Source organism: Cynocephalus volans, chromosome 7, assembly GCF_027409185.1.
Source record: "Cynocephalus volans isolate mCynVol1 chromosome 7, mCynVol1.pri, whole genome shotgun sequence".
NCBI lineage: Eukaryota > Metazoa > Chordata > Mammalia > Dermoptera > Cynocephalidae > Cynocephalus > Cynocephalus volans.
Genome location: NC_084466.1, coordinates 65,829,290 through 65,855,336, shown reverse-complemented (window position 1 = coordinate 65,855,336; position 26,047 = coordinate 65,829,290). Strand labels below are relative to the sequence as shown.

The window sequence follows — 26,047 nt, the reverse complement described above, 5'->3', positions numbered from 1 at the left end:
TTTATTTATCAGCCATCTTTTGAGCCCCACATTCTCACTCCTGTATCGCAGGTGAGTGATCATGACTGAAGTCCAAACAACTTGCGAAGATTTATATCTCCTGACTTCTGTGCTTTGCCAACCAGTGCAATAGGGATGGAACGTGCTGCAAAGAACTAGAGCTAGGTCAATACACACAAAAGATGGGGGTGCCTTATGGAAGTTGCTACGGTCTGAATGTGACCTGCCCAAAATTCATGCTGAAATCCTAACCCCCATCGTGACTGCATTAGGAGATGGGGCCTTTGGGAGGTGATTAGGTCATGAGGGTGGATCCCTCATGAACTGGATTAGTGCCCTTATAAAAGAAATCCCAGAGATCTGCCACATGATGTCACAGAGAGATGATTGTTCATCTATGAGGAAGTGGGTTCTCACCAGACATTGAATCTGCAGTCACCTTGATCTTGGACTTCCCAGCCTCCAAAATTTGTTGTTTATAAGATATTTTGTTATAGCAGCCCAAATGGACTAAGATAGAACTCAAGGACAGGGAAGGATAGCCAGGTCTCCCCAGAACCCACCAGGAGACTAAGCAGCCCTCTCTGCATATCTCATTCTCTTTGTCACCTTCTCACTCACATCCTTCACCTGTTGGTTTTTCCAAGCCACACCAAGACCCCAGCACAGCACCTGAGTTCAAAGGGTATAGCCTAGAATCTCAGTCAGAGTTCCAAAATTCTTGAGATAATCTGAATGACCAAGCTTGGGTGAGAGGGGCACTCTCTATTCAACTGACTCTTAAGTAAGGGAAATCATCATAATAGTAATGGAAATAAAGTAAAATTATGGGTACCATGTTAGACCAATCTGGTCAAATCAATGATTGTGAATGTTTTAAAGAAGTTATTAACTGCTTTACTAAGACAATTGTACAAAACATTTAAAAATTCTAAATAGTAAAGAAAAGTCTGGGTGCCTGGGAGCCTGGAGCCTACCTGCCACACTGGACTGTGATGAAAGCAAGCAAACTCCTACTGTGTGAAGGCAGTGAGATGTTGGGTTGTTAACTGCAGTTCAGTTACCCTACCTAATAGGGCATTACTATTATAATCAATGGGAAAACAGAAACTAATGTGTTCTGTCCAAAACACAAACTTTCAATAGTAACCCACAGTCTACTTAATGAAGTCCTCAAAATGGCATTTAAGGTCTTCCATGACCCAGTCTCATGCAATTCACATTTTAAAAATCTCACTGACCCTCCTAAATATTCCAAAGCACCTGGATCTGTTCTTCCCTCTCACAGTAGTGATCACAATACGCTGTAATTAGTTGTTTATTCATCAGTGTCTTTCACTAGCTTGTGAGTCTCCGCAAAGACAGCAGTTGTCTTTCTTCTTTGCAGATACATATTCAACACTTAACATTATGTGCTGGACATATGAAGGATGCTCAGTAAGCATTTGCTATGTAAATGTGCTCCTAAGTATTCAGAGCCCCCTGAAAATCATGAAATTTTACTCTGGAAGGTAGAAAAAAACAATTTTCATTTTACAGGAATATATTTTCTTCTAAAATAAATTCTTAAACTCTGAATATCCAACTACCTGGCCTAATGCTCTGACAATATTGCTAAAATGAAGCCAAGAGTCAGGAGTCAAATAATATCCCTTTGGAGACCAAATCCTTCATGGGTTTTTGAAGCTTTAAAAATTCTGACCTCTTAAAGTCAGAATTGAATTTTTTTTGTCTTAGGTATTTAAATGGTGGTGAATTCTGAATTATTTCAGGTAAGAAGCAATCTTAGAAATATAAAAATTACCACTATAACTCAAAATGCTCCACATCTGAGGGGGTCATTCTCAGAACAGCACAGTATTTTATGCCCCTTGGAAACTTTAGGCTTTAATAACAGCAGCCCTTCCATTAACTACAAAAGCATTTTATAACCAGCACATTCAAGGTTAAGTCTTAAATGTCACTTTAATAGTATCCACAAGAATCTGGTTTAGTTATTATAATGGCTTTTTATTTTTAAAAAAATCTATGGTTTATCCACTGTATATAGAGAACTGGATTAAAAAAAAAAAAGTTTCTTCCTTTACATGGATTATCTTAAGATATGAAGAACCAGATTATTCTATGGTTTTATTATTATTTTTTGGTGGCTGGTCAGTATGGGGATCCAAATCCTGCTCTGGTTTTATTACATTGGAAAAACAACACAGTCTAGTCAAACGACTTTGTGATATTTATATTCCATTGCACAGATGTGGGTTATACAAATTAGTAACACAAGTTATTTCTTAAATTCCAAACATTTTCTAAAATATTATTACAGCAGATGGCTAGGATATTAAAACACTGAGGTGGAAATTATACTCTAAATAGTTAAATATGACAATGAAAATATTGCACACTTTTATATAGAGGAAAATTAAAATGTGTGCTCAAATGCTCTAACAAACTAGGTAGCAGGGCAACTAACAACTACAAATAAGTCACTGTGGCCCATTTTTATGTACGCGTATATATAATTATTCTTTAGATAACCCTTCCTCATGAAAATGCATAATTAAAACATAAAAATCCAGATACACGATTTAAAGAAATTTTAATTCTTCCTAACATCTAAGATCTATGATGAAGTGTACTGTTATCTATGACTTCATACAATTACTAATTCAAATATAAAAGACACCACACTTGGAAAGAAGAAAAGATTTTTTAAAGATAATGGTTTTAATTGAATTAATGAGATGAAAAGATAGTGAAGCCCTGTTTGCTACTTACATGAAAGAAGATTTTAAAAAATAATCACTGCACAAAATACAAAGGGTGGGGTTATGCTGTGTATTAAATTTTTCTCCATAATGTTTCTCTTGACTGTTCAAGAACAAATTAAAGTTTCCACAGCAAATTTGTTTTCAAAATGCCGAATTGTGACACAATCACTGACTTCACGTTTCTGAATACCTGTTTGGGAGAAAAAAGTTTTAAAATTTTTGATTCTTTAGTAATAAACATTCAAATTAACCCTCATAGTTATTATTTGGACCTAGACTCTATATTCCATAAACTTCTATAGTTTGAATTTGTTTACACTGGAGAAAATAATTTTTCTCACTTTTCCGAACTAAACATCTTAACAGATTATAGCAAGAATAAGAATGCCAAACAGATTTTGCTTACAAATTTATGAATCTGAAGGTATCAGAAATGTTCTACATCCTGTCTATGGTGGTGTTTGCATAAGTGGGAAATTTGTGGAGACGCAGAACTACATGCTAAAAAGGGCAAATTTCATTATATGTGTAAGTCTGACTTTTAAAAAAATTATGAACCAAGGTAATTTTAAAATGTAAGGAATCAAGCAGTATGTTTCAGATGACTCATCAGCCTGAGGTGAGACAACAGTTTTATTATAAAAGTGTTAACAAAAAGCCAGGAAAGCACTTTTACTGGGTGACTCAATTCCAAAGAGATCATACCACAGTGTATTTGAATGACACTTCCTACTTTCTACAGCTCTGTTACACATACTTTCATTTTATTTTTACAATAATCCTGAAAGGAAATGGGAAGATATTGTTATCCTTATTTTTCAGGTGAGATAACTATGGTTAAGTCATTTGGCAAAACTACAACATTAGTTGTATCAATTCTCTGAATTCCTCATCCAAATTCCTTCCCATCTAACCTGACTGTGATTATCCTTAATCTGATCCACAGGCAAACAGCCTGTTATGGATCCAGATCACTGAGAATACAGCTGAAGAGCTGGTCTCAACAGACACTGTGGATAATAAGAACCCTTCCAGTATGGCTGAACCAAATTGGCAGAATAGAAAGCTGAACTAGGTAACCACATGGAAAGTGAGGTACCAGAATCTCAAGGCAATGACATTTCACATTGACCTTTTCTATCTGAAAAGGGTGGATTTAGAATTAAGGTGATTCTACGGAAATTTGAAAATATTATATAGCGACACAATATAATTTTATCTTCTCACTCATGGCAAACTTATTAGTAACAGTGATTAGGCTTCACCTAAATCTAGTTTAACACAGTGAAGTGGCACGATGAACTTTTCTGTCAACACTTTAACATTAAAAAGTATTACCTTTAATAGTTTCTCTGCGTTGCAGTTTATAAGTTTCCTTGTTATGACACAGTCGATAAATAAAGAAACCCAGGTTATCGACGTTTTCAATGCGATCAGTAATGACCATGCGCTCATGAATCAGATATGACTGAGGCAAATATGTTCCAGCCTACATTTAGAAAAAAATATATTTCATGAATATCTCAAAACATATATTGAGCAGACTAGAAAAACAGACAAAATTCTTAAGAGATTGAAGTATGAAACAGGAACTGACAATCTACTATCCACCACCAGGTTTTATAAATAGAGTTTTACTGGAATATAGTCATGCCCATTTATTTACATACTGTCTATGACATCAGAATTAAGTAGATGGCTAATATTTACTCTGGCCCTTTAGGAAACTTAAACATAATTTAAGAAATTATATTTTAATTTCAAAATATAAAACATTAAAAAAGAAAAGAACAAAAAACTCCAAACCACAAGTCTTGGCTCCTCTTTGTAAAATTCTTTCTTTTTTGGCAACTGGCTGGTGCAGGGATCGAACCCTGAACTTGGTGTTACCAGCACCATGCTCCAATCAAGTGGGCTAACCGACCAGCCTTTCTTTGTAAAATTCTTAGCTGTAATTCTGGTAAAATGGGCTCCTATAGCTATGGCTAATTTCTCAACAGGAAATTCTAAGACACTATTAGCATCATTTATTAAACAAAATATCAAACATTTTTATACCTTGATGTTAATAAGTAACTCCAAGAGGTTTCTGGGTGGCATAACAATGGAAGTGTTCAGGGGGATCACATAGCACTTATCCAGGTTAAGATCTAAATAGGCTGTGAGTTTCTGGAAAGTAAAGACACATTTTAGTTAGATTAATATTGGTAAGAAAGGCAGCAACTGAATTTTTAAGAATAATTTGTACCATTAAAACAGGTTGGCTTTAGAATATGTAAATCACTTGTACTTCAACAAATCAAGAATTTGGTGGTATAGAGATGAAAGAAGAAATGGGACAGGAAAAATTATTGCTACTAGTAAATAAAATTCATATCAAGTGTTTGTTTCTATAATAAATAACAATACCTATTAAAATTAACTACAAATGCCTATCACCTAATTAAGAGATTTAGTTCCCTCACTTCTAAGCCCAAATGCTCTCTAAGTCACCTATTCACTGTATGTACACATTAACTTCTCTCCTAAGCATCTAGAATACTTCTACCATCCTTAGAGAACTGGAAAAATAGTTACTCAAATGATTTTGTGTTTTGTAGTTCAGATGAGAAACCCCGGGTGAGAAAGACTTTCTCGTAGAATGGTTGTGAAGGTTAAATAAGAAAAAAAAATAAATACACAAACAACAAAAAAACAGAAAGCAAATTAAAAAAAAAAAGTTTTGAGGGTTGAGTTATGCCGAACCATGTAAGCAGATTTCTAAGAGCTAAGTGTTAGCTGTTACTATTCACTACTTCTTTGGATAAGGTTTATTACACAAGTAAGTAATTTTTCAAATTGGTTTATAAGCATTCATCAGATGTGTTTATCAGGCATGAAATGTTTGCAAAGCTAATGTCAGTGATATGTCTAAGTGTTCAAAATGGCAAGCTTAAATAGAGAGAGACATAAAAACCACAGGCAATACATGAACAACCAAATCTCCGAATCCTGGTTTGAAAAACAAAAAATTCTTGGGACAAAAACTACTGAGGAAATTTAAATATAAACTAGTTATTAAATAATACTATATTATCATGTTAAATTTCTTAGAAGTGACAATGATGCTATGAAGAAGAACATCCTCATTCTTAAGAGATAACAGCTTAAGTATTTAGGAGTGAAGCACCAAATGAGAGAAAAAGAGGGATGAAGCAAATATGACAAAATTTTGGAACCAGGTGGAGAATTTTTGGTATTCACTTCAACTTTTCTGCACTGCATAAAAATGTTCAAAATCTATGGGAAAATGTAGAATGACAAATTAAAAATAAATTACCAAAATTATTAACTTCTAAAAATGCTACAAAGAAATGAGATCGCAAATTACCACTTAACTAAGAAAATGCGGGAATATCTAAGAAATAACAGTCATTTTCCAGCAAAGAAAGAATAGCCATGAGGTGGGCTTTAAGAGCAAGCAAGGCAAGGGGAAAAAAGGATAATATGACGACAGAAGGCCAAGTCACCAGGAGTATGCTTCAGATAAAGCAGAGCCCACCAAATGATAACACTTTATTTTGCAGGGCAGAGAAACCCAAGTCCTTTTTTTAAAGTAAAACTAAACTTTAAACAGAATAAAATACTGAAATTAAAACTACGAAAAGCATAAATTAAAATACCTGCATTCTTTTTACAATTCTGGGCAATGGGCTCACCTTGTTAAAGTCATGAACAATGTTGGCAGGATCACTATCTGCAAACTCTGGAACAGGCACACTGATGAATTCAACCTCATCTTCTTCAAAGATCTTAATATTCTCTTCAATAGTTTGGTAGCGAGCAGCTGGGGCATCCGCAGAAGGCTCATTTAAAACGACATCATCTTTGATGTATTTTATTCCACAGTAGTACACGTCATCTGGCTACAGAGAGTTTAAACATTCATTTTAGCAGTTCAGCATGAGACAGATTTTTAAATGTAAGCATTACTTAAGCTGCCATCTCTATCTAAATAGCATATTGCTTGCAAGCTCTTACTTTTAGATGACAAGTCAGACGGTTTAATTACACATTCTTTACGATCAGATTTTGAAGTACTATTAAAAAATGGCTTTAGAAGGAGAAAAGCAGCTGATTTCCCTTTTACTTTTTGTGGTAGATAAGGACAGACTGAATATAAATGCAATTATCCATCTGGTGACAAGTAAATTTGAAGAAACACACAGGCTCACCTCTACCTATAGGCATTGTTTTGATCAAAGAATATATTCAGAAACTAGTAATGTTTTTACGAAAGAACATACTTTAAAAACTTTTGATGTGGATCACTAATTAATTTTTCCCTTATTAGCCAAAAGGAAAATTTTTCTGAAATCTCCACATGCAATCCAGTTAGTTCTGATCTTTACTTAAACTGTATCACAATTAAGTGGAAAATAGTACAGATTACAGCAAATCTTTACAATACAGATTGAGCATTCCTAATCTGAAAATCTAAAATCCCAAATGCTCCAAAATCCAAGTTTTTGAATGCTGACATTATTCCGCAAGTGGAAAATCCCACACCTGACCTCATGCAATGGGTCACATACAAAACTATTTTTTAAATTGTATAACATTATGTTCAGGTTATGTACATAAGGTGTATATGAAACATAAATGTATTTCCTATTTAGACTTAGGTCCCATCTCCAAGGTATCTCATTATGTATATACAAATATTCTAATATCCCCCAAATTCCAAAATCCAAAAATACTTCTGTTCCCAAACATTTTGGATAAGGGGTACCCAAAATGTTTCATTTGTGTTTTGGGGGAAAAAAAGTATACATATAAGAAAGACAAAATATTTAGACACCAAATGTGCCTTAATGTAATAACTGGACAGTGAAATAGCAAGTGATTTTTCTCTATCATGTATATTTTTAAATAAAAAAATGTACTGAAAAAGATTAGTATTTCAATAATGTCTATCAATATACCACCATCTTGAATAATATAGAAAATGAGGATAAAATTTATATATCCTCTGGCAGAAGAATATTTCAAAATTGGTTTTTTAAATTATTTTAATAGATCTGGCTGCCAACTGTTTCTTCAAATTTTGAAATGTTATAACATTTGAGTATTCATAAAAGCTTGGAAGTAATTTTCCCCTCAAGATTCTTTAAGAAAAAACAAACAAACAAAAAAAACCTACTCAATTATTACCAAAGAAAAACATCACAAAACAAAGTCCACAAATCATAATTAATCAGAAGAAAAATCTACATCTTAACCCATTGGGATTGCTATTAAACATTCTAAGTTTCTTCAACATAGAATTCTTTAGAGAAACCAGTGACTGGGAGAGAGGCAGAGAGACCTGCTGTCAGTGTACTCTGGGCCCAATAGTAAAAGTCTGTTGTAGGGGTGCCCAGACTGGCTATTAAGTTACATGACAACATTTGAGACTGATGTATTGATTCAATTGGCAATTGGTAATACTATATCTCTTAGCCATTAATTATGGTAAGAAAATGAAAGTTACTCAACTTTGAAAAAAAAGCACCCATCAATCTTAAACTTTTTAGTCAGCAGCATTTCAAAAAAACATTATTCTTCTTTTAGTGAACTATGTGTCTACTGGGTTCAGTAAACACATAATCAGTAGATTTTTAAACACAGCTTTAAAAGAGGACCACCACTCTGACTAAAGGCCACAGACAAAAAGTGCAAGCTTAGAGCAAGTTAGAGACAATTTGCTAATTGCACATGAAGGAAAGACAAAAAAACCCAACAAAAAACAAAAAAGAATTTTCCTACTTACCTGAAGCGCAAAATATTTGTACAGGTATGCTCCTCCTAGAATGACACCTGCAAGCATAAATGCTAGTCCAAAGCACATGCACCAACACCAGGCTCTTCTTTGCCCAACTGGTACCACATCATCTGGGTCCTAAAATATGACAGATAATCAATATTGTATCTCTAGGCAGAATCACAGAAGGCTCAGGATTAGGAAAACCTTAAGGATTACCATTTTAATAAATGAAAACTTAAAGACCAAAGGAGTTAGGTCTCTGATCAAAATCAGCCCAGGAACAATTAAGTCCTGGTGCCAGGACTCATCACAATGCCTCTTAGGCTGGGACACAGGTCCCTAGGGAGAGTTTTGCCTACTTCTAACTCTCAACACCCCACTTGCCACCATGTCTTAAGCAAAGATATAGTCCATAATTTTTATTTTCCATGTACAACTTTTGGCAATATCTTCTAACATTTAAACATTCAGAAAAGGTCAGAACACAACTTTGTCAAACAATATTATGATGCTGAGAATCTTTATGTTACAAATTCAGGGTATCTCTATATCAGAACACTTACAAAATTATACATTAGTCTGTCTAGATAGCTTATATTTCATACCAGGTATAAAGTCATTTCTAACAATCCACAAGAAAAAGTAACAGGAAAAGAAGAAGAAACAGGACAAATAATATAAAACTAAAATTCTTTGTAAACCTATAATTCCACTGTCCTCCCCTAAATCCCAGTTTAATAAAGTTCTTCATTTCATTTTAAAAATAGAAGCAGTAGGAAAAAATGATGAGCAAAGACGCAATAATAAAAACTTAGTCAAGAAGCATAAAACTAGCATACAATTGTTATAGAATTTTGATACACATAAGGAAATAACTTAGTATCAGAATTTTATTTGTAGTCATAACATTCACAGTTCCTGGATTCCCTGTGCCCTTCTAGGTCAGCCCTCTACTCTGTACCCAAAGAGTAAACAAAGGTGATTAGCTTGGTGCTATCTAACGAGCGGCTCAAGGAATAGTACAGATAGCAAAAGACAGGCTTCAATGGACTTGAAGCCATTATAATGAAAGATATTCTAGTTTATAGTATGCATGTACAGCCTCTTAAGTATATGATTCTATCCTTTACTTGAAAAATCCAATATGGGACAGCTTAAGGGAGAAAGTAGACTTGACAAGCCTATGTAACAGGATATAAAGTTAGAAGAAAAAGTGTGTGAATGATACACAAAATAGGGTGGGGATCACCAAGAAAATGGACATGGCTGAAGCAAGAATTCAGTTAGGAATGAAAGTTAAGGTTATATATTTCCAACTCTAAGATGAGGAATTTTAACTTGATACTATTGCAAAATGTCTAATCCCAGATGTGAAGCAACCAGGAACAATTACACAGTGTGTATTAGGTTGAGGTCTTAAACACAGAATATGACATTCAACAACAAACACTGTTTAAGGATCAGATCAAATGCTGTGAGAGTGTACACTTTGCTGTAGCACTTTTCAATATACTGTGTATATATACTTAAGACAATGAGTGCACTGCCAGGAAGTAGTATGCAATGAGAATAAGCCTAGAAGAATTTATCAAGAATTTATTAAATTCCATGGAATCATAAGGTATTATGAAACTTGGATAATAAAGTACACGTTTTGCTTGAGCCCTTGTCTGACATAAATATCTAAGGAAATAAGTTGTTCCTAACATAATTAATTTTAGGGTGGAGGCAGGGTGGAGAGGGATGAAAATGACAGATGGCAAGTCATTTATAACATTTGGTATCAGTGCTTTGATAGCCAAATGTGCACACATACCCAGCCTGTTTGGCAAGATCTCTTTTCTAATAGTACATAACTGAATAGCCAAAGAGCATGGGCAGACATCTGCCAAGAAACAGACCAGTTGGATCAGTCTGGAAAGTAGTTAATAAACAAGAGTACATAAATATGATATGGGCTTTAACAGGATAATGTACAAACAGCACATAAAAGAGGATGAGTTTGGGGAAGTCTTCCCAGTGGAGAAAATACTTGAGTAGAATGTTAAAGGCAAATAAATACTCACTACCCAGGCAGAAGACAGAGTTAAAGGAAATTATAAATAAGGCAAAGAACGAATAAAATAATGGAGCCAAGAATGCATGACATCTCCATGGACCACATGTGGTATGGCTGGAGTACCCAATATGGTAGTGGGGGGGGGGTGTAAAAAGACACAAGGATGGAGGAGTAATTGGGACAGATCACAAAGGGCCTTTGTATACCTATGATGCTATGGAGTTTTGAATTCTTATGTTCATTCAAAAATCACTTTTCAGGACTATTAGAATAAAAGAAAAAAATCTCGACTTTTTGAAGAATTTAACCTATAAAATATTTCATTTATCCACAGGCCATTTATTCAGCACCTCAATAATATTCAACATGGCTTAAGAATGAGGAAATAATATATATTAGAATAATTCACATATAAATCTTATCTCTTCCTACTAGGCTATAAGGTTCTTGTGAGTATCGATTCACATTCATCTGCATTACTGATATCTCAAAGCCAAGCCTGGCACTTAGCTGGCACTCAAATATTTGATGAGTGAATGAAATTCAGATATTAAAAAAAAAAAAACCAAAAAAGAAAGAAGCAAGCTTGGCTATTTAATCTTTTATGATTCACAAAAATTACATCAGCAGCCAGCATGATAATGGGGATAGGGGAACAACATCATAATTCATGACATACAACAAACTGTGACTGTTTAGCAAAGAACAACCCAGTTCAACACTTATTAAGGGCCTGTTATTTGCAATGTACTGTGCTATAAATCCTGCGGGAAATTCGAATGTGATTAACACATGGCTCATACCTTGGGCAATTTACTGTCAAGAATTAACATTCTGTACGACAGATAAATGATGTCCCATATTACAACCTGAATCAGAGAAGGAATTACAGTACATTCAAAATTTAAAAGCTTCTAATCTAAGACATTAAGAAAAAAAAAAGGCACATATTTAAGAAGAAAGCTCCCATGTCCATCTCAAAATACACAGAAAATGCATTTGACAAAATTCAACTTCCATTCATAATAAAATCTCTTTGTAAACTAGCAAGGGGTGAAATTCTTTAACATTAACAATGCTAATGATTAAAAAAACCCTACAGAAACTTTATACTTAATGGTAAAACTTTAAACTTATACCATACCCTTTCAAGTCAAGGAATACAGGGATCCTTACTAAAATTGATTCTTAATTTTCATTCAACACTGTACGAGAGAACCTAGCCAGTAAACAAATGACAAGAACAAGAACAGGTAAAAGGATTAGAAAAAAGAAAAAACAGTCATTATTTGTAAATGATGTGTTTATGTTGAGAATCTAAGAAAGTTAAATTATTCACATTAATTAGAGTTCAGCAAGATTGCTAAAGATCAATAATCAAACAACTAAGTCAAAGATTTGTCATAAATATTCATAGCACAATTATTCATAAGAGCCCCAAACTTGAAACAACCAAATATTCATCAAGTGATGAATGAATAAATTGTGGCATATTCATACCATGAGATAGACAGAAAGAAACCAAATAACACACACCAGCATGGCTGTATCTCAAAAACATGCTAAGTGAAAGAAGTCTAACATCAATGGTTACTTACTGTATGATTTTGTTTTTATGAAATTCTAGAAAAGGTAAAAACCATAGTGACAAAAAGCAGCTTAGTGGTTGTCACGGCCAGAGGTTGGGGAAAGGGAGATCGACCATAAAGAGGCATGAGGAAACTTTTTAGGAAATGTTTCATACCTTGATTGCTCTAGTGGATATGAGTTTATATAATTACTATAAATTACAAACTCATATATGTAAGTTTATACAATTACCATAAATTCAATCAAGTACAACACATAACATGGGTGAGTTTTACTGCATGTAAATAATATTTCAATATGGAGAGTAGGGAAAAAAATCAACCAAGTTCTTATAAATCAGGCAATAAAAGAAAGTCTAACATCACCAAGTGCTGGGGAAAGTGTGGAACAAAGGAAACTTGGGAACTTATCACATAGTTGACAGGTACAATTGCTTTGGAGAACAATTTGGCATTATGTAATCAAATTAAAGATTGGCACTGTTGATCTTTAGATAGTCTAAGAAACATAATACTGAATCAAAAAAAGGCCATTTGTACAATACTACACACAACTATGTATTTAAGTATTAAGTATATGATATTTAAGTATATACAACATACCACACGTTCTCTATATTTTTATATGCTTGGAACATTTCATAATTAAAGAACATTTTTTAAAAAATCACTAATAAGCAAGAGTTTCTTCACTGGGGTATATAACCTTATGTGGCCTAATTTAAAACAAGTCACTGAGACATTGCTTCCCCTTGAACTGCAATAAAATTGGTGCACCTTAAATTGTGCTTATAAGGTAATGGAACTCCCAAGGTGCTGTACAATTATCATCTCATTAATCTTCCTAAAGACTCAAGTTTTTAGCCCAGTTTATAAAATGAAGACAGTGAAGCACATGCTGGCCTATAACCACCTCTCAACAGGTAGATATAAAGACACCACTTTCGAAAACATTCTCATTCCAGCACCTACTGACTTTTAGTTCAAATAAATCTTATCATCAGATGATAAAGTAAAATTACTTAACCAATTACATCTTAAGCAAAATGGAGGATAAATTCTGTTCTGGTATTTCAATTAGTTAAGAATTAGGTCACCTCAATCAGTTCCCTAAGAGGCTTCAGTAAATGGGCTTCAATTATAAACTTAACTCAAATAAAACGTAAGGTTCTTTTCACATAATTTGTATTCTGTTCTCAAACTAACAAATCACTTCACATCCTTAGGCACTTCTGTTTGAACTTTCTTTATAAAATGAATGAAGCTAAAAGCTGAAAAGACATTTTTTTCAAACCTCTCAGATACATTATTGACATATTTTATATTATTATAGCAAATGCTACAATGCTGTGGGAACCAGAATACTGAACAGGAAAATATCCTTCAGGTTTAAAAATTATAGTACCAAAGAAAAGAAAACAATGGTACAAACTACTTTTAAGTATAAAAATGAGAGAAATACACAAAAATATATAATTTATTCAACTGAGAATACCATGAATTACTTAACCCTCAGAAATTGATTTAGTTACTTAGAGACATGTACATTTTAAAACATGTTGGGGGGCTGGCTGGTTAGCTCAGTTGGTTAAAGCTCAGACTTATAACACCAAGGTCATGGGTTCGGATCCCCATACCAGCTAGCGGCCAAAGAAAGAAAAGCTGAAACAAGTTGCAGGTAATATATACACACAGGTCAGCTTCCCATGGGTGAGCTGTTTGGCCTGTACATTTTCCAAAGTAGAGAATTAGCTGCCAACATTTTAAAAACGTGATTCCCATTAAAAAAAAATGGATTTCCCATCAATGTTCTGGTGTTCTCAACTCCTCTCTCTTCATTTTTCTCCCTACTTAAAGACCGAACATACCACGTTCTTTTCTGCTATATGCTGCTTGGTTTTGAATGTTAGTCTTCATTTCTAGCTATGACTGGGTATTCTTCCTTCTAAGAACCTAATTATATAAAACAATCCATCTAAACTACTTCCCCACATAAAGGATTTTGAGTTCTGGGTTTTAGAGACTGGTATGTGTTCTATTCACCTGGCTTCTATATTAGATTTCTTTCCCCAGTATGGAAGCATCAAGAAGACATGCTCTAGTGAGCTATGACTATTAGCACTAATTACCAAATATATGTGCTATATGTAAAACACAAAATCTCTGGCTGAGAAGTTAAATCTTTAAGATACCAAACATTCGCTTACATTTTCTCTTATTCACTTAAATCGATATCTGAATTTTTCTTCCTAATTTGCCTTTTCAAATAATATTGCTACTGTCTCAATGTGGTGGCAAAATCCACATGAGACATGTTATATATGACACATAAAAAGGAAACAGTTTTCCCAGTGATTGGCATTATGTAGATAGTAACAGAAAGCTGCTCTTTCTATGTGTAGGTACCCTACTGTATTTCACAAGGACCTCTGAGCTTTTGACAATATTAGCTTTCATTCAGCCAAGTTAACTTAGAATTTAGAGTCAAAATTAGGAATTACACCAACATGTTATGATTAATAAAGTTATATTCTATATTTGGAACAGCGGGAAGTTTTAAAAAAAGGAAAACAATCTCAATTACAATGTCTACAAAACAAATTTCTCATCAACATACTTTTTTGTTAACAAATCCTACAATATATATACATGCAACAATACAAGAAGAAAAAGAAATTAAATTTTTAAAGCCACTGCATAACAATTTAACTATTGTGAGAAATCTATGAATTCTTAATCAAATTATTAGTATCATATAAAATAAGCACAGACCTAGGTTAGAGAGAAATAGGTCAGACTAAAAAAAAAAAAATCAGGCACTGTAAATGTGTTTAGGGCTGGATCATACCTTAATCACTTTTGTATCATTAGGGATAAGCAGAATATCCGCTGCAAAGTAGAATATTAATATATGAATAAGACCATTAACACCAATGTCAAGGGTTCGAATTCTCTTACTGGCTAGCACACAGGAAAAAAAAAAAAGACTTTAAAAATGACCTACTCTCTTTTCTTCATAGTTTAAAAGATAACCATCATTTTTATATAGTGTTTATTCAATCTATGCTGAATAGAACTGTACTACTGATAATATCTTATGAAGTGAAATTTTAGAACATTTTAAAGTTCATATTAGTAAGTAAAACGCACAAGGATAGCACAAAGAAAGCCTAGGCTAGCACAGACAGACAGATGTTTGTAGACAGCATTATAAACAAGCGTTATTTATTGTTAATGACAGCTGTTAGCAGGGATTCTACTGAAGGCAGATTCCTTCTACTACCGGCTGAATCACAAGTTCATACTGTTCCCAGTAAGAATATCAGAAATGTTCTACTCTTATAAAATTCACTATAAAATTAAGTATCAAGATTAAAGAAATAAAAAAGAAACTTGTTCTGTGCTCATTTTTATATAAATATGGAATTTTAATGTCATTCAACAAGATAATTTTACTTATTCACATTCAAATATAGATAATTCCATTAAAGTGGCAGAACCTTCAGATTTGCCTACCAGCCACCCACCAAAAAATAAAAATAAAAATAAATAATATGTAGAACCGTTAGTAAGAAAATTCCAAGTGTACTGCTCTGAAAGAATAAAATAATTTAAATGTGGAAAGTTACAGATATTTCCATCCAAGTTTAGAATTTTGAAAGTTACAGAAAAGGACTGCTAGAAAAAGAAATTCCAGTTCTTGGGGGCAAGCATATTTGTCTCTCTACAGTGAACAAGTTAGAAGTGCTGTGACCCTGTGAGCTCTATTGCCTAGCACCAAATGCATGTACAGTAAATACTACACATAGCTAATAAGGCTTGAATATCATCTGACTCCATGTGCATATTAAGTAAAAGCATGGTCAACCACCCAAGTAAACGGTTTAGACAAATTTACTCTGGTAATAAATGAAGTGACACCATGCCACACTTTGATAATAACTCATATCCAACCACAAACTACATAGCTAAGTTTCTACAAAATTCTGCTATTGTGGTAGGTTTACTTAAATTGAGCTAAACTCATAAGTACTACATGTGTTAACTATTACAATAGCATGGTTTTATTGTTAATATGTTAACAAATAGGAATTTTCTCCATTGTTCATCAAATTACAAAGGTCAGTAACAAAAGTATTAAAATCATACACACATGTAGTAAAAATAATAAAGGAAAATAACTCGGGAACACCAGCATAAAAGCATTTCAAGATAAATGAAAAGGGCAAGATATGAATTACAAACGTGAAACCCACATAAAGTTATTCAGAGTAATAAAGCCACAAAGCAAAATCACAAAGTTAGTAGTAAATCGCTTTTAAAATTACTCATGAAGGAGAGTCTTGGAACTTGGAAGACCACAGGATGCCTCATCTATCTTTCTAGGCCATCCTGTCTGATCTTGAATTAGTGCAGTTTCCATTATTATCCATTACTATTATCATTAAGTCCATTTTTTGTGTAAAAGGAAATATTCTAATAAATCTTTAAAAAGCTATCAAGATAGCTGAGTTGAAGTCCTAGTATTGATTTCGAACTTCATGAAAGCTCAATAAAGTAACAATGAAGAGATAAACAAATAAACCTTAAGTCACAGAGAATGGAAATATATGATAGCAGACAAATTATATCACTAAAAATTTTGAAAGCTAAAAGCATAAAGATAAAAAAACAAGGCATAAAGAGAAAATCTCAAGCTTGGGGGGCGGTGGGGAAGAGGTCATGTACAAGGAACCAGGACTCAGAATGGCAACAGACAAGAAAAGAATGGAGCAATGCCATCAAAATGTTGAGAGAAAATTAGTGCTAACCTAGAATTTTATACCCAGATAAATTACCAATTAAGTGTGACGATAAAATAAGGATTCTCAGACACATGAGGTTTTAAAAAAATTTATCTCAGTCACTTTTACTTCAGATTTATAGAACTGCAGATCCAACATGGGATGGAGGCAAAGGCAATTCCAAGATGATTACTATTCTTAGGACATCTGTATGGCAACATGCCCAGAGTCCCAGTCTAGACTGGAAAACTGAAGAATGAGACAGGTGGGAAATCAAGAAAAGCATAAAACTTGATAAGATATCCAGTGCATTTAAAGATACAGAAAGGCAATTATATGCTGTCAGAGAGTCTGAGGATGCATTAGCAAAAAATACACAGAAAATTAAGCAACAGTTCCTCTTGCCCCAAGAAGCAATGATCAAATCCAGGGAAGATAAAAAGTTTTTATACAAGAAAGAAAGTATAATGAAGTACACTACGTTACTCAAATGTAAATGTTTATGTCAATTCCAATAAAAGCAATCAGTATCAACTTAACCAGAAATCACTATATATATCAAATTATGTGTGCAGTTTGTAAATATACAGAAAAAGCTAAAAATTCACCTTCCACTTAGATGTTACCTATTGGTATATATGAAACTGTAAAAAACAAAACAAAGAAAATAAAAACAAAAAACCCCCCATGAAACAGCATTATAAACAAGTATTTAGAGTAGAAGTTCTCCAAATGTGGTCCAGGAACACCCTTTCAGGGGGTCTACAAGGTCAAACTAGTTTCCTAATAAAACTAAAATACTATTATTTTCACTTTCATTCTCTCACTAGTGTAGTGTAGAGTTTTCCAGAAGCTGAATGTGTGATATCACAATGGACTGCAGAAACTGACAGGAGAATCCAGGTGTCTTCTATTAAGCTATTCCATAAAGAGCATTGCAGAACTGTAAAACAATGTTACTCTTAGCCGTCTTATATCTTTTTGTTTGCTTGGAAAATTTTATTTTTCATAAAAATGCTATTTATGTCAACATGTTATAGGTTTACTATTAAATATTTTGTTTTAATTTCTAATACAGTTAATATCAATATACAAGTATACAACCTACATAAAGCAAAAGCTCTTTGGGATCGTGAACAATTTTGAGAGTAAAAAGAGGTTCTCAGACCAAAAAGTTTGAAAACCACTCATGCAGGGAAAACATGGATCACCATGTATGGTTGAATAGGTTGTTTCCGGCACAAGGATGTCAGGCCAAGGGGATCAGTGGGACTAGAATCCAGTCCCATGTTCTGCTCAGCAAAACCCCAGGGAGGACACCTTTTTCTAATTTACATAAAAAGAGAGTATGGTCTAGTGGCCACCCTAGAAATAAAAGACTAGAGGAAGCTAAGGAGTAAACATGATTGCCTCAAATTAATCTATAAAAATAGAAATTAGAATAGTAAATGCCTCTAAGGTGAGGGGAGGACAAATTGTAAATGGATGTGAGGTAACTTTCTGAGGTGGTGGCAATGTTCTGTCCTGATTGGAGTGATAGTTCAGGTGTACGCATTTGCAGTTACCTAATTATACACTTAAGCCCTGTGCATTTTACTGTGTAAAATGATACTACAGTTTTAAAGAGTGTGTTCTTCTGAGATGAGGCAGGACTACTTACATTTTAAAACTAAGGATTACTTTGGTAAAACCCAAAATTAAATTTAAAAAATTCTAACACCTATTATGTAATGGGAAAACATACATTTTTGAATGAAAATGAATATAGCAGCTAAATCCTAAGGGTTTTTATGGTGCAGGAATGAATCATTACTAGAATACCTTGCCAGGAAAAAAAAGTATCAGCCATATTGTTGTGTGATCAACATGTGAGATAGTGATAAGCAGTGGTAGTAACACAAGAAGTACTATTACAAAACAAGAATGATGAGGGGGAAAAACTGGAACTCTTGTAATAGCTTGGAACTCTCAAGCATAGTGCTAATCTCGTTATAGATTACAATATTCCCCATTTTGCTGATGACACAGAGTCGAAGTAACTTATCCAAAGTACCATAGTAGGGGCTAGCTGGTTAGCTCACCTGGTTAGAGTGTGGCCTTGTAACACCAAGGTCAAGGGTTTGAGTCCCTGTACTGGCCAACTGCTAAACAACAACAACAACAAAAAAGGCAGGGGGAGGCAGGAGTTAAAATCAAAGTATCACATTAAGTGGTAGAGGCAAGATTTAAATCCTGAAGTATGACTGCATAGCCTGAGTTCTCAATCACTAGGCAGTATTGCTTCCTGAACTGCACCACGTACTCAGTGAGGGTAGTAGGCAAAAAGGAGAAATACCATTCATTTTGATTTTTTTCCCACCACTTAAAAATGTAAAAGTCATTCTTACATCCTGGGCCATAACAGATGGCAGGCCCTATAAGAACACGTGGGGCATAATTTGCCAGCCTTGTTTTCCAATTTAAGGGAGCTTGTAAATGGTGGTCCACGTCAGGAGTTCAGTGTTTTTCACTGAAATTCTTATATGAATTCAAATAAAAATCCTGATTCATAGCTTGCCTTTAAAATTTGGGGTACTGAGCAACACTGGACCCATTTTTTCAAAAAATGAAAACCAAATTCATATCGGTATAATATGCAAAAAGCCCATCTTTGCTAATTCCTAGGCTTAGGCCCAGGAGGCACTGAGTTTGCCACCTCTGCTTAACCATTCCTAGCACCACTCCAGCTAAAACTGATGGGCCTAGGAAATCTTATGTCCAAATATTAAAATAAAAGCAAGGAAAAAGTGAATTGAAGGAAAGGTGAATTATAGCTTTCACCTTATAAAATGAAAGATTAAAAACTGATAAACAAAGGGGCTGGCTGGTTAACTCAGTTGGTTAGAGTGCAGCTGTGTAACACCAAGGTCACGGATTCAGATCCCTGTACAGGTCAGTTGCCTAAAAAATGAAACAAACAAACAAAAAAACCCTGATAAGGCAGACTAAGATAGACTGGCTCTCAAAATCGTTTTCCCCTGCATAAAGATGAGTCTTCTTTAAGATGATGCAGTGACCCAAGTGATCTAACACCATACTTAGTGTCAATTTACCAAATATATTCCCAGAATATTTAACTTAAAAGTAATAGTATTTACAGAATGTGCAAATGTTATATTAATTTCTCTTGTCATATTTATATTAATTCAAGTCATAAAATTACTGCTGGAAACTTATCAGCATTAAAAGAGAAAATGTTAACTGAAAAATGAGAATATCCCTCATTTCTACAACCTGATTCAAATTTTTCTGTTTATGAATAAAAAGTCTATGTTCATTCTTACTTGATTTTTCCCCACTGCATGAAGTTCTTTTTTTCCCTCTAATCAATCAAAGAGCTTAAATAACCTAGTTATTCAAAACAATTTTGTTCAATTGTTGGTAACACAAAATGAGATTACTCTATATTATAGATTTCCTTACAGCTATTAAGAATACGTATCATCAATAATGATTAAAGGGGATAATCACAATTAAACGGAGATTTTTTAAAAAATGACCTTAGGGTCATATCTGTAATACAATTTTCAACTCTGAGCTGTCTAACTTATAAAAGACTTTCACTGTTAAGCTTTGTGTAAAGAAAAAAGAGAGCTAGGAAATAACTATCTTTACTTACAACATACAAGTTTGATGTAATCTTGAAAGCACAGCTTCAGTGTTACTATTTTCTACATCATTTAGACAAAAAACAGAAATTCAGATTGCCAAATCCTTTATTTTAACAAGTAATAGTTACGGTTCTAAAGTCCTTTGGTGGAGAAGTCCTTAACTCCTTCCCCTTCAGTCTTTAATAAAAAGTGCCAAGTTTGCCAAAAAGTTTAAGAGGATCATTTCACTGATGTCCTACTTGAAAAGACAAATATTTTTCTGTATCTTCCTTTACTGACACTATGATAGAAAAAGCAATTCAATAGTCTTTAGTTAAAATATGAATTCAAAAAGTATTTCCTTTTGGGAAAAGAATGTGTCTTTTGAATAGATACTCCTGATACTGAAGTTATGGTTTGATAAAACTAAAAGAAATAAAACATCCCACAATTAGTACTTAATAAATTTTTCTACATACATTTACACACAAGTCAAGCTCTAGCAAAGCATAATAAAACACGTCTTAAGTTAAACTCCAAATCAACTTAAATAGGTCTGTACCATAAATGTGTTTGTGAGAGTTCTGGTTAAAAAAATACTTCTATTCATATAAATCTTACATGGTAGAGAATTCATGAGGTCTTACAGGCTTATTACTCAGCCAAAGATAATATACTTGCTTCTCTCTAGTTGGGAAGACTACAATCCTGGGAGGACCGCTGGCAGGTAACTTGTCCTCCAATTGGACAATATGCAACCCTGCCCACCCTCTGACAGCAGCAGTGTCCCGCCAGGGATACGTGCTCAGGAGGTCCTGCCAAGGCACTTGGGATGCACAGAGGCAATTAATTTATCTCCCAGTATTAAACTCTCATTTCAGATATCAATACCCTCATGGAAAGCCAAAACGTAATGACTGTGAAAGTCTTACTGGCCAGTGGTTGCAAACACTAAATTACATAACTAGGTAATGACATGCACTTGATTAAAAAGAACCAAGCTCCCAGTCTCTTCTCTAAAGATCAACATATTTCAGTAAATGCCCATTCATGCATATTATATTCCTTCTCCTCACTCCTCAAAAAACACAAACTACCACCACCACTGCAAACAAAAAGTTAAAGTAACAACCTCTTCAGTTCTGATTATGCAAATAGAGAAAATCAGAAAGTGTAAAGACGCAGGATCCAAACAGCCATTTTGTGACAGGCAACTCAGAACTTACTGGCTTAGTCCTCCTTCATTTTCTCTCATACTATCCTCTGGCCCCATTTTCTCTCCTATACAAGCACTTTATTTTTCTCCCTCCCTTTTAAGACCATCTACAATATAGGGTTGAGAGGAGGGAACGCTACCAGCAAAACAGCCTATGAGGATACCTATGAAGCAAACTTAAGCTTTTTTGAGGCCTGATACTGGGAAAAAGTGTTGATAACTTTACTGTTCTACAGTGAGGTAACCAAAAATGAAAATTTGCTTTATTACATAAAATCTCTATCCATCTCCTTTCTCTTTGACCCACTGATACTTAACATGAGGGAGGAATGTAACATGTTAGACACGGAAAGGAAGTAAAGGAACAGTCTGATTAAGGTAAAGATGCAGTTATTTTTCACAATTAAAATAATTTAATTCCTGCCAAACATAATTATGTAATCTTAGCATCTTCACAGAATTTTAAAACCAGAAGAATCCTCACAGACCATCTGGTTCTACCCTCTCATTTCACAGAAAGAAAAACTAAAAATTTAAGCCCAAGATCAAGCAATTATGTAATGACAAAACAGACTTCTGATTCAGTACATTATTTTCTTTGATATTTGCACATATACAACAATTTTTCAAGGTTCAAAGTCACAGACACAAAAATAAAGCGCTGCCTATACATGTATACAATTTCACATTCACCTTTGTTACACAAAACATAGATCCTACTCTTTGCTGTTTCTACATGTCTAAGAGCTTTGTGCCTACTAGGACAGGTAGAGAGGAAGGTGAAAATAGTTAAGGGGAAAATGCAGGAAAATGAAATAAATAGCAAGCTAGTTGGGACAATATAATCAAGAGAAATGACTGCTGGAATTAACAGCTACTGAAAAAACAAGATTAAAAAACGGAGCAATGCAACTGCTTCTGGAGGGTTCTCACCCTGCAGAGAAAAATAGCAAAAGACAGGAGCAGTGTAAAAGTACTGGAATGCATGTTATATAAGCCAGCTGACTAAAGTGATCAGAATTCTTGTGGCACAAAGTAGTAGAATCTGCATTTTAAAACCAGAATTCCAGATGATACCAGAGCAGGAGGTCCTCAAGAGCACATTTTAAAAAGCACTGGTCTATGGGATACTGTGCTTTACGAAAGTTAAAGGTATCGAAAGTCCTTGTTTCAGGAGTTCTGGGCTTTGAGTGATCCTCTCAACCAACAAGGCAAAGGAATGTCCCAAGCAAAAACCACTGAGGCTGATTCTGTTCCCAGCCCAGGCAATCAGACTAGGTGGTTGCCACACAGTCACCCTCAAAGAGCCACAGAACATTATGTAATCACTGTCCAAGCTCTAAAATGAAGAGATCATAAGTTCTTTCACAAATACCTCTTATTAAGTAAGTTTCTGTAAGGTTTTTCTTTATCCGTTAAGGGACTGACAATAAAGATTCCACTTTTAATGTAGAGAAATATTTTGTCACCCACTAAAGAAGAGACTTTCAGCTTACAACTGAAAAAAGAAATTAGTCATTTTGTATCTACCAACTCATTCTGAATACTGTGTGGTTACAAAGGAAGACTGTGCCCTGACAGCTTAGTCCCACTAGTGTTTTTATTCAGACATGGGGATCTGAGAAAATAAGAAATGGAAAACAAAGCACGGAGCTATGAATGGTTACTCTTTCTAATTGCTATGACCACAAAATGTAAATATGGTGAACTTGTGAAAAATTCTGAGAATCTGAAAACAAGGTCATTATTTCAGAAACGATAAAAATTCAGAAAAATAGAAAGTCAGATTTAAGGCTGCCCAGCAAATTTAATTCTGGTGTTTGTCCAGAGTTTCAAATCTCCTTCACCACACTGGAACACAGAAAAGCTGTCTGAAGTGACATCATCCAATGCTTTCTCCCCCCCCCCCCCCGCTTTTTTTTTAATGGGAGGAGTTATATTTGCTTATAGGATTAAAAAATATATAGGTATAAACACATACATTCATAAAACAGCATTAAGAATATATATATATTTCAGACTGTTGTAACTAGGTACTTGACTATCAATCTATTTTGAGTACAATGAATGTTAAATAAACCAAGAGCTAAGATAATTTGCTACTGGAATTTTTGTCTGTGCATTCCAAACATTTTCTTTTAAAGACCAAGACTGTTTGCAATGGCTTCAGGAAAACAATAGTAATACCAAAACCAAAATCTTTAATCCTTTTAGGGAATAAGTTCACTGTTCCTATTTCAAGGCAAGGCAGTCATTTAAAAATCAACCCCTGACGGTTCTGTTTTTAACTACAACGTTTACAGAAAACAAGTACAGGCTCATCCAGATTAAGAGTAATAAAAACTCTTATTATTCATACCTGGCACACAAATGAGTTTTTTTCCTTAAAACTAAATTTACTCTACGGATAATGTCTTGAAAAATGTTAACGAAAAAATAAGCTAAGGAACATACTTCTACAGTTAATTTCTACAGGACAGAATAGGATTGGGTAGTAGAGGCTGTGGCCTTTCCTTTCAAACTTCTGAAACAATTACACTCATTTAAATGAGTGTGTAAGCCACTAAAAGTTAACAAAATAACGGGGCTCCACTCATGATTTTTACTTCGTGCTAAAGGGAGATTGTGTAAAATGCAAGGAAATTTTATTAGAGACCTGGGGGCATTGGGGGGGGGTAGGGTTAGTTTCACGGAGCGTAAGGAGTCTCACAAAGACGCTGATATAATTTAAAAGCCAACTGTGGGTTTTCCACTAACATCCACATAGCAATTACTGGCCTTTACCAGGAATACTTGTTTCACCTATAAAATAAACAGCCAGAATCTACACGAAGCAGACTGTCACCTTGCCCCCTCTCCAGATCCCCCGGTGAAGTTCACCTGCCAATACCGAAGGGCCGTGGATAAAAGAGGTAAAGAAGAAAACGCTTTTAAAACTAAGACGCTTACAGATGCTGGACTTACTGCAAGGGCTGTTCAGCCTGGAAACGAAAGTAGGAAACAACAGAGGTTTAAGCTTGCAATGATGTCAGCCATTTTAGGCACATTATTTACACAGGGAAGTGCCAAACTCGCTTGTTGTTGTTCTGCCTGTCGAACCAACCACGTCCGGGCCCCACGCACATTCCCCGGCCTGCACAAACCACGGAAAACTCGGCACAATCCTCCAATCCCGCCCTCTCCAGGCCTGCCAAGCCCCTGGCCCCACGTCGGGCACAGCTTCCTGCACACGCACTTCCTTACGAAGCAGGAGCAGCGGCCCCACAAGAAAGGGGCGCGCTCGGCTCTCTCAGGGACCCTCTCCCCGCAGTTCCTGCCCCGTGCAGCTCTCTGCGGCCCGGCCCGGGACCCCCACTTCCCCGACCTCCCCGGTCTCGGACCTTGCAGTCCACCGCGACGCCGTCGGGGGGGATGATAAGCGCCTCCTCGCCGCTCTTGGGGTCGTCCTTCTTGGTCTCCTTCTGGGCCAAAGCCGAGTTGAACGTCACCTTCACCATGGCGAGGCCTGGGGCGCCCTCGGAGGGCGGCGGCGGGCTCGAGGCGCGGGCTGCGGGCTCCCGGCTGCAGTTGCAGCCTCCTCGGCCGGGCTCCGGGCGCGGCTCAGCGGCGGCTGAGGAGGGTCAGGCGGCGCCGCGGTGGCTCACGCAGATACAGAGGCAGGGATCTCGCAGCCTCCCAGCTCCCGCGCGAGGGCGGAGACGGCTCGCGCACCCTCGGAGGCGGAGCGGGCCGAGGGCGGAGGGGCGGGGCGGGCGCTGCGCCGGACCCCGCCCCCAACCCCGCTCCCAGGCCTGGCGCGGAATGAGCCGGCGAGGGAGCGGCGCGCCTGGGTGAGGAGGCTCGGTCTTCCCATTGGACCGCCTGGATTTTCCAGTTCTGAATCCGCTTCCAACCAGTTTGCCTCCGGGGCCCAGTGTTACCGGTTTGTAGCAAAATCGGGCGAACTTTCCAGGGTTTGCCGCGTACACGGGATTAACCTTTGGCAGCACCGGGAGCCTCTCCCCTTCCCGCTGCCCCCACCGCGAACATAAAGGCCATGGCATTTTTTGTGCGTCCACATCTCTATTTTCTTACTTATTAAGGAACCTGCTCGGTGGAGCATAATAACGTTTAAAGTTCTATCCTTGTGATCCGACTTTATCTTCCACGGACCTCACCCAAGGGCGTTACCTGACTCAGACTTGCCTTGTCTTTCCCTCTGTCCCTTGGGTGGTTAA

General features: G+C 35.7%; 1 protein-coding gene across 1 annotated transcript; it reads right to left on the bottom strand.

Annotated features, from left to right (window-relative positions):
- Positions 1-2,703: 2,703 nt before the first annotated feature.
- Positions 2,704-25,531, bottom strand: ITM2B (integral membrane protein 2B). Its single transcript, XM_063102940.1, has 6 exons — positions 25,211-25,531; positions 8,560-8,688; positions 6,467-6,673; positions 4,827-4,937; positions 4,107-4,257; positions 2,704-2,958 (listed from the first exon to the last, which is right to left on the bottom strand). Exons 1-6 carry the CDS (start codon positions 25,325-25,327, stop codon positions 2,873-2,875), a joined length of 801 nt encoding a protein of 266 aa, XP_062959010.1. The 5' UTR covers positions 25,328-25,531; the 3' UTR covers positions 2,704-2,872.
- Positions 25,532-26,047: the final 516 nt, after the last annotated feature.